This window comes from Amblyomma mixtum, chromosome 1, assembly GCF_055824585.1.
Source record: "Amblyomma mixtum isolate Tamu chromosome 1, ASM5582458v1, whole genome shotgun sequence".
NCBI classification, from domain to species: Eukaryota; Metazoa; Arthropoda; class Arachnida; order Ixodida; family Ixodidae; genus Amblyomma; species Amblyomma mixtum.
Genome location: NC_143012.1, coordinates 306025297 through 306034952, shown reverse-complemented (window position 1 = coordinate 306034952; position 9656 = coordinate 306025297). Strand labels below are relative to the sequence as shown.

Below are 9656 nucleotides of genomic sequence, written 5' to 3'. Positions count from 1 at the left end.
ACGGCGATGTTCCCCGAAACCAACGCGCTCTCTGTGTGTCCAAGCGTGCTAAAGAGGCCTTCATCGGTGGCTGAGTGGCATTAGCCGTCTGAGCAGGATGCAAGGCCGCTTATGAAGTGACTGGTGTTCACTGAAAGGTTAAGGTTGACAGCCCTTGCGCCTGCTACTGTCGAGGACACGTAAACATGATCCAGAGCAAAGGACGTCGTGCCGCGAGAACAGAACCTTGAAGGCGGAGGAAGAAAACGTGTGTCCCAAAAGAGCGGCGTCCCTGAAGACAAGTGACCCAAATGCCTTCTTCGAAGTCGTTCTACGTGGACTCCCTCCTGACCAAGTCCTCAAAGCAGTCCAGGGACAGGTCCAAGAGCCGCAACAGCGCCGCTGCCGCAGCCGCGGTTTCGAGCTGGCTGACGCCCATGCTTTCGCCGGCGCCAGTGCTGGTGCAGCACCACTCCGGGGCGCATCACCAGTCGCAGCAGCAGCACGTGTTCTGCCGGAGGCCGCCGTCGTCGCACCATGCTGGCTCGTCGCCTCCGCTACTGCCTCCGTGGTTCCCTTGCTGTGCACTGTGCGTACGAGGTCCTCACGCCAGCGCACTTCCAGGCGCCACGGTCCTGGTGTCGTCGAGCTCGCCTCTTCAGCGAGACACGCTAGACTTTCCCACTAGCGTGTTCCATCAGCACCACCACCTCGGTCTCGAACACTACGCCTCGGCAGCTGCGGCGGCTGCTGCGACGGCTGCCGCGACGGCTGCCGGAAACACCGCGGAAGATGGACGCAAGTCTGCGCGCGCCAACGGCGGCAGTTCGCAGCACTCTCCTCTGCTGGGCGTGGCCAGCGGCCAAGTCAAAAGCGAGAAAGGTAGGCTTGCTGTCTTCTCTACTTTAGCGTTTCTTGTTGTTGCTTTCGTTTTCGTTGGTCTCATAACGGTACAGTGGTTCATACTCACTATGGGGGTTTGACATAGAGTCGACGAAATAATTTACAAAAAAAGGCCTTTGGAAACATTAAATTATTAGGATAACAGTACGTCTTACATGAAGTACGCCTTTTTCTTTATATCCGAGAGGCTGAAACGGAGCTAGTTGGTTCACTGACATAGTTTTTGTAATAGCTGTAAGGGCTCGATAATGCGGAAAGAAAAGGACAAGATGCAAAGGTTAACTACTGAAAGCATTACTGAATGTGAACGTATTTAAGACGTAGAATAGAAGCATGAATTTCACAGGTCCGTCTGTAAAGCGTGAGTTCTGCGATCACGGTCAGTTTTTATGTGCGTTAAGCACAAAATGCTTACGCGGGACACCGCAGCTGTTCTCGCGAAGATCTCGCCGGCGAAAATCTGCGGTAAGTTAAAGTTGACAACTCACTGCATACCATTTGCCTGCTTAGGACTATTGCCCAGTAGCTTTTATGCCGAAGTTCCTTCGACGAATGCGAATCGTAAGAATAATGACGTCCGCATTTCACTACAAACAAACGATGAAAATGAAGCTTGCAACATATTTTATTATGTTCGAAATCAGCGAACGTCATCTACAATTTGTAAGCATATGCAAGTACTTCGCAACTTTTAGTGGAAAAATACTGGAATGTCATTGCTCGCAGCTATATGGCCACATAACGGCAGGGCGGTCGCGCTTGCTTATCCGCTGCCTGACAGTGCGATTCCTGAAGCATCTCGTACGATGCAGACTGTATAGAAATGTCAACAGTTAAGCTCCCGAACGAATATCACACCCTATCAGCGAATATCAGCACACGATTTATCAAAACAAGTAAAGTGTCACCTAACGGAGGTGCAAAGATTGCATCCAGTAAGGTCTCAAGCCAAAAGCTAACGCCCCTGTAGCGACAGTCCAATGTTTCAATGGGCGTCGATGGAACAGTTAATTTTTTTTTGTAATGCGACCCATGTGCCTCAGTCGGTGTGCACAGCTGTTCCGCTTCTCGACGTTCAGGTGTTAGCGTAATGTTCTAAATGCTTTAATTAATTAAATAGTATTTTCACATTTACTTTACCAGTCCTTTACTAGAAACCCACGCAGCGATGGAGAGAACAAAGAAAATGACGGTGGATACGCGTAGTTAGGCAGGCCAAATGCGAATTAGGTCACTTCGGTTTTCACTTCGGTTACGGTGTTCGCATTGTTTGTTCACAGATGGAAGTTGTTCTGATAGCGGTAATCGGTTAATGCCCACATATGCGGAATTGGTCATTCTCTACTTTACATTTATAGATCCTTCCGAGCTCTCATACCACTCCTGGCGCAGTGGTGCAGCGGTTAAGCGAGGCGGCGCCACTGCCCTGCGATGGCAGGTGATGCAATCGGTAGGGCTTGTACGACTCAGGTTGTTCTTCCTGCGCAACTCTCGGAAGTCCGATTTTCCCATATTCTTGCAGTCCTGAACATATTTCTTAAAAGTCTAGTAAAACCTGGTTTATCTCCTGCAATGAGCATTTTAGACAATGTGCATTTTCCAGTTCACAAAACTGAAGACATCTCAAGAAAATCTGTGGAAACCTAGCGCTTATTACAGAGGAGTGTCTTTGGTCAAGTAGGGATCCTCAGTCCCTTTTTACGCTCATTTTCTAGAGGCGGATGAATTTGAGGATAAGTCTGAATAGGCCGATTTAAAAGCAAGAGGCCAAAGTATGGCCACCGACAAGACGTCTTATCGCACTCACTGTATGAAGCGCTGTTTTGTGCTGCTAAAAATTACTTTAAAAATTCGAACTTCCGAACTTTTTTTCTGAATAACTCGATTTTCACCCGAATTTGAGCTCGAAAATATCGTCCGGTTTTTACCCCGAATTACGGAGAAAATAAAACCAGGAAAACGAAGGGCCTCATTATACCTTGCCACAGCGTCTTCTGCAAAGTATGTTGCTGTAAAATATGGCTCCGCAATATTTTATATCCAATGAACGAAGACTACTCAGCTGATTATTCTTTACTGAGCGCAACAGAAGGACACGAAAAAGGAACAAATGTCCACAGCAAGCCTATTTCCAAACATTTTCAGTTCATGTCGCATCCGGAATAATTTTCGAACAGTTGAAATATTCTGTCTCTTTAGAGTCATACTGAACTGCTCTTCCTCCTAAGCTTTCTCACGAGAAGAGTGTAAGGTTGATTAATGTAATTTACCTTAAATAGCTTAGTATCATTGCAAAACACTTCGTTGAAAACACCTGCTTCGATAGAAGTCTGGTTTTTCTTGCGGAGATCCCTGGTGCGGTCTGTTTCATTTGATGTACTGCAGACGAAGAACGTTTGCATTCTGCGGCGTGTATGCTTGGAACGGAAGCGCAGCTTACGATTATGAAAATATAAGGGTGGCATTTAAAGGGACACTGCATGGAAACAACTCCACAAGAATTTATTCTTGGTAAAATCCATTATCTGAATCCTTCCGTGACTCTGTTGCGTTTTGTTCGGAGGCGAGATGCACTTTCATGACTGAGAAACTTGTAGTTGGAATCGGCATGTGTTTTCCTTGCCTTTCCGATCTAAACTCGTGACGTCGGTGAGACCGTCGACTGCCATGGCTTCGCTTTGTTTAATATTCCGCGTTTAGTTGCTGCTCTCGGATTCCTTGAACGATAAATGTGACCTTAAATTTCAGGCTTGTAATCGTTCGCTTTCTGTTTCTGGTCGCCGCATTGTACCGTTTTAAGGTGCGGGCGATGGCAGTATCTTTCATTTTAATGCGAAAGAATTATATGTCCCATTAGCACAGAAGCCGGTGACCGTCGCTGTCCATGGCGCGAAATTTCTCAGTGACGTCACCATGCTATCGCATGACGTCAGCAGTAGACCATAGCATAGTGACGTCTGCAGCGAAGAAGGAAAATAACGTTTCTTTCGAAGGTGCGGGGAATCGAACCAAGCGCATTCAGTCTGCGAGGTGAACACATGACCCATAGGCCACAAAACCGCTCATTTGTTTAAAAAATATGTTTTATTGCAGTGAAATAATGTTCTATTTGCATGAACTATTTGCAAAGTTTTTAAGGAACGGGTAAAACCGCGTTACTTCTTGGCGAATAAAGGCGAAACAAGTGTATTCGTTTCCTTACGACTGTATGCTAATGAGTAATTGTGTCATTAGAAAGAAAGGAATCTTTAATGAACCTCGCAGCAGAGCTCACGATGAGGCAATGCTGTGTCATTCAAAGCGCGTAAGCAGTCTTAAATGCCCTCCGTATTTTTTTTTTTTTGACGTTCACCTTTTTTTTTGTCTGTTGTATTTCATTTCCCCCTCTTTTCTATCTTATAAGGGTTCCGCTTTCAGTCGAAGCACTCACTTTAGTCATGTATCCACCTAGGCCAACTTTAATTTGCTCTCAGGGCGCCTTTAACAGCATAAAAATAAACGGGCGCAAAGCGAGGATTCTGGGAACAGCAACGGAAAGAAAACTGCGGATTTTTCACCACACATAAATGCGCTACAACAGCAGCTGTGTTCGACGTTCCTAAATAAGTGCACTGGTGTACGCGGGGAAGGTGCGATTCCGTCATATTCTGGGGCTTGCGGTTATTACGCAATGCATATCTGCGCGTGTCCCCGCACGTGACGTGCATAGAGTAGGAGGAAAAAGAAAAATATATCTTAGCGCCAGACGTTATTGAAGGTTCGGTCTGGGCCTTTATTGCGCTCGGCCCGCTTCTAACGTGCCTCCTTGCGGAGCAAAAGTGGAACTACGCGTCGTAAGGCCGATTGGAGTGGACTCGTTTTACGAGACGGCAATATCGTGCGGGGAATTTCGATCGTCAGGCTAGCGTTGATGGTTCTACCAAAACGAAATAAAACTGGGAACTTCTGGGAAGTTCCGCTGGACCTCGGCGCTGGCTCTCTCCGATTCTTTTTTTCCCCTCCCGAAGTTGTCAATGACTGGCGGAACTGCAAACTGCCCTTGTTGAGAAATTCCAGACTCTCGTCGCTATAGCCATCTTGCTTTCTTTGTTGCGATTTACTAAACTCTGGCATTCGGCGTAAAAGAAAACTGTCCGGCGAGAGGTAAAATAAAGGCGAAAGAAAACAGAAACTACTCTTGCGATAGCCCCTGTAGGGTCTGCAGTATGTACAAATAAATAAATAAATAAATAAATAAATAAATAAATAAATAAATAAATAAATAAATAAATAAATAAATAAATAAATAAATAAATAAATAAATAAATAAATAAATAAATAAATAAATAAATAAACAAACAAACAAACAAACAAACAAACAAACAAACAAACAAACAAACAAACAAACAAACAAATAAACAAACAAACAAATAAATAAATAAATAAATAAATAAATAAATAAATAAATAAATAAATAAATAAATAAATAAATAAATAAATAAATAAATAAACGTCTGTATTTGGCGAAAAGCTCCTATCTTCTTCCTTGTTGGTGTTCCCTACACTCTTGGTGTTCCCTACCAACTTTTGAATTTTACCGGTAAAAAAAAAATTGTTCTTTATTATCAATTCGCTTCTAATGAACTCAACGCTTTCGTGCGGCGGCGCACACAGATCAGCTTTGCTGGCCACTGCTGATCGCCACAGCGTTGCTCTCGCGCTGTGCATTGCACATCGTGGTCCTCACCAAAGAATAACAATAAAAAGCTATGCTATCGCCGCAGCCGGTCATGTATCGTGTTTAACTACAACATGCTTTCGCGCTGTGCACTGGGCATCGTCGTCTTCATCAACTTCTATATGCAGTGCGAACAGATCAGATCAGCTTAATCTGAGTCTAGTATCGTCACCAGACGTGCCCATCACCCAGCAAAGCAAAATCATGAGCCAGTCAGGCTAAACGCGTCCTTTCGCACGTCTACACGATCGGTCTAACTAAACCCTAATATTTTTTGCTTTCGTGATTCCGCATCCTGTAAACTTTCGTTCGTGACTGTACGCACACATATTAAGACAAATACTATAGTGGTGTGGTACTAGAACAATAAAGTAAGTTAACGAGTTCCGGCCCGTGCCTCTCAGTATATATATATATATATATATATATATATATATATATATATATATATATATATATATATATATATATATATATATATATATATATATATATATATATACACTAAACCCATTTTTAATAAAAGAAAGGAAGGAAGAAAGAAAGAAAGGAAGAGAGGAAAGCGAAAGATAGGGAACGAGACAGTGGAAGATGGGCGCAGATTACACCAGGCTCGCTTTCAATTTGATGATTAGGTCCGCATGGCCCTACGGCACTTCCGGTCGCACTGTCGCAATCAGCGCGTTCTGTTGCGATAAAAATGATAGTGTTATGGACATCTATTTCATTTTTTTAATCTAATTTGTTACAAAGTGTTTACTGTCCTCTTGTGACGACAGTGCCTTAGTACGCTGTAACGCTTAAAAGTCCTTTCGTGGCGACAAAACTTGTCTAACGGGAAAAGTGTACAGGTCGTCGCGGCATCCCGAAGATCCTAAAGATTTTCTCCCTGTGAATCAAATATTTTTCGATTTTCTTGCTGCGCCAAAAACAGATATGCATAACTGCGCTCAATGCGATTGTTTAAAACAAGACAGCATGAAGTCATTCATCACAATTTTCTTTCGTTCCTCGCATTGCCCCAACGCAGTGTAGCAATCCCCGAGGACCGATCTCAGGCAGGCTCTCCTGCCTCTTTGTAGATAAATGATCTCTCTTTGTACCTGTGGCACCCTTGCTCCAGAATCTGCGGTATGCGGAATTCGAAGTTTGTGGCTACTTTCCAAAAACTCACCAGCCAGTTTTAAAAGCAATTCATCGTCATGACGACATCCAGAAATTTGTGCAAAGTATACTGGACGCGCGTGTGGGGTCGCACACGAAGTAAAGAACTGCGACCTTGCGCACGGAGAGATAACGTCAGAGATTTATGAGGTTGCTTGATTGAAAGCCCTGTACGGCTGTTCTTGTGCCTTCAATCTCTACAGAAATGCGAAACCGAGAATGATAGCTGCAAAGAAGCTCACAATAAATGATTACGAATGAGCATTCACAGCCGTCTTACCTTACATAAAGGGAGAGAGAGAGACAGTAGAGAGGAAAGGCATAGAGGTCAAACCATAATAGAGAAAGCATTGGCGCAGGTCATGCAACAGAGGGTTAGGGTCGATGGCAGAGGTTCTTGTCCTTCAGTGGACAATAGCCGCACTGAGTGATTCGAGTCGCTTCGGCTAAATTTTGTGCTTGGTAAGTTATATGGGCATCTGTGAAAACAACGTTAAACAATCTTTGCTGTAAACTTCCTAGAGCTATTTGGATGCTGTCTAAAGTTCTTTATTTATTTCCAATCGCGGTTAAGAAACTAATTTATAATTCACTACAGTCACCTGGTATGGAGTACTACTACGTTTTCAAACACTGCTCAACTGCACACATTACAAAAGAAAGCGGTTCGAATTATTGCTGATGTACCATTTAACACTCACACAGAACCTATTTTTTGTGCACTCCAAATTATGCCAGCCGCCAAAATGTATGAAATCCGTCAATATCATACTTACCGCTGGACAAGAAACAATTTGTTACTAAAATACTGGCAGAACTAACAATAAGAACTAATCCTTACTCAACTAGGACGAATAAATCATGGTACATACCCCGTCCTCGTACTAATTATGACGAACAGATGCTTGATATCGTATCCCCCACATGTTAAACTAGTACATCACAAATTCACCTCACTGACCTCATATAGCACATAGTTTATTACACAGCATAACCTTATTCATTGTATGCTTGCATTTCGCTCTTTTTTTTTGTTCTATTTGATATTTATTGTGAAGTTTTCTTTTGAACTATTTCTTTTAGATCTTCTGTCGTAATTTTCAAATGTTTGTAAACTATGTACTATATTTTGTTTTTAAAATGAGTAAATAACATTGCATTTGATGTGTGCTTTACCGTTGCATTGTAGAGGGGGCACTGTCCATTTCGAGCCACTAACTGGCTGTTTGACTGTGCGCCGCGGCATCAATGATATTGAAATAGAAGATTTTTATTTTATTTGATTAAATGAAAAGAAAATGCACTTAAATTAATTGTATGTGGACGCTTTTCATATGTAAGTGGTGAAACAAAGCACTCGCTAATATGTTCGGAATGCTTCTGGTTAAGAACGCACTCTTTTCGCAGCCAGTCAGCCTTTCGCTTTCTTCTAAAATTATTTCCTGCTGGACTGGCCTGCTGTAGTTAATCTGAGTAGCAGGTGTGCGGGGCACTTCGTCCCGTCGTTTTTCTTCGTTTTATGTGTCCCGTACTGGTATACATTCAACCAAGAAGTTTAACTCCTGCCTGTACGTTTGGCGTAAGGCCGCTTACACCCGTCCCTCTGGTCGCAGGCTGTTCCCCCAGCGGCGGCGTCTCCCCTTCGGCGGCGGCTGGTTCCGGCGACGACCACCCCTCGAGCGGCGGCGCTGGCAGCGGCAAGAGGGTGCGCACCGCCTTCACGAGCACCCAGCTGCTGGAGCTGGAGCGCGAGTTCAACTCCAACATGTACCTGTCGCGGCTGCGGCGGATCGAGATCGCCACCTACCTGAAGCTGTCCGAGAAGCAGGTCAAGATCTGGTTCCAGAACAGGCGCGTCAAGTACAAGAAGGAGAGCCACGGTCGCCGCCAGCCGGCGCTCCACCAGTGCCGCTGCAGCGCCGCCGCAGGTTTGCGCCTGGCCAAGGGAAGGCAGGCCTCGTCCACAAACAGCGGCGAGGCAGGCGCCAAATCCATGGCGCTGCCTCTACCTGCGGGCGATAGCGACGACGACGGGGAACTCAACGTGTGCAGCTCGTCGCAAGATTCGACCGATGCTTGCGCGCACGCGATGAACACAGACTACGAAAGCGATGGCTGATGTACGAGGTGCGCGCGTGTGTGTGTCATTCTTGCACAACTGCGTGACGTTGCGATATGATCGCTGCCACGCGAAGTCTTTTGGATATGAGTGATGCTACGCCGTGGACACGTGTGATGCGAAAGAGACTGCCCATGACTTCGATGCGCCCTTTTCGACGCAGAGAACTAAGGTGGCGGCTCACCGGGAAGGCGTTGCTTGTGGGAGGAGCTGAATATGTATCTCAAACGAGGGCGGCCAAAGCTGTGTCCGTGTTCGGAGCGCAATTGAAGAGAATCTCGTGTATAGACGTCCCATTTTCATCGCAGGCAAGTGAGGGGACCGCAGCTTCCGGCTACCCTGCATCAAAATCCTGTAGTTCAGCTTCAGGAGCGAGAAACTGTTGCACTGGACTGTGTACGTTGAACACTGTAGTAGGATTAAAACAGTGGTGTCATTAAGGCTGGCAACAGCAGTGGAAACAAGTTTTCGAGATTACGGCAAAGGACATGGCTGGCGGAACCAAATGAGACTAGCGCCCGGTTCTTTATTTCTCGCTTTCGATTTTATCCGCAATAAAGTACTGAAAAGGGACACACACACAAAAAAAACTGGCTGTGTTTTCGTTGCCGTAAAGAACGGCAAATGCTTAGCATTTATAGGGAATGTGGGGTGTGCATCTACCAGTGAAAGTGATAGGACAACCAATAAAGTGTACAAGGGGTTAATTATTTAATTAATTCAAGATATCTTTTGGGCCCGAGGCCAATCACTAATAGGGAATAGATACAAAAT

General features: G+C 44.8%; 1 protein-coding gene across 1 annotated transcript; it reads left to right on the top strand.

The window, feature by feature from the left end:
- The first annotated feature begins 290 nt into the window (after positions 1–290).
- Positions 291–8882, top strand: LOC149372302 (uncharacterized). The gene is made up of 2 exons (XM_089586060.1): positions 291–861; positions 8377–8882. Exons 1-2 carry the CDS (start codon positions 291–293, stop codon positions 8880–8882), a joined length of 1077 nt encoding a protein of 358 aa, XP_089442186.1.
- The last annotated feature ends 774 nt before the right edge of the window (positions 8883–9656 follow it).

Bases quoted from the DNA above. Each gene is read 5' to 3' on its own strand.
- LOC149372302 (XM_089586060.1), top strand. From the start codon at position 291: ATGCCTTCTTCGAAGTCGTTCTACGTGGACTCCCTCCTGACCAAGTCC. The intron at 862-8,376 runs GTAGGCTTGCTG...CTCTGGTCGCAG, and splicing joins CCAAGTCAAAAGCGAGAAAG to GCTGTTCCCCCAGCGGCGGC.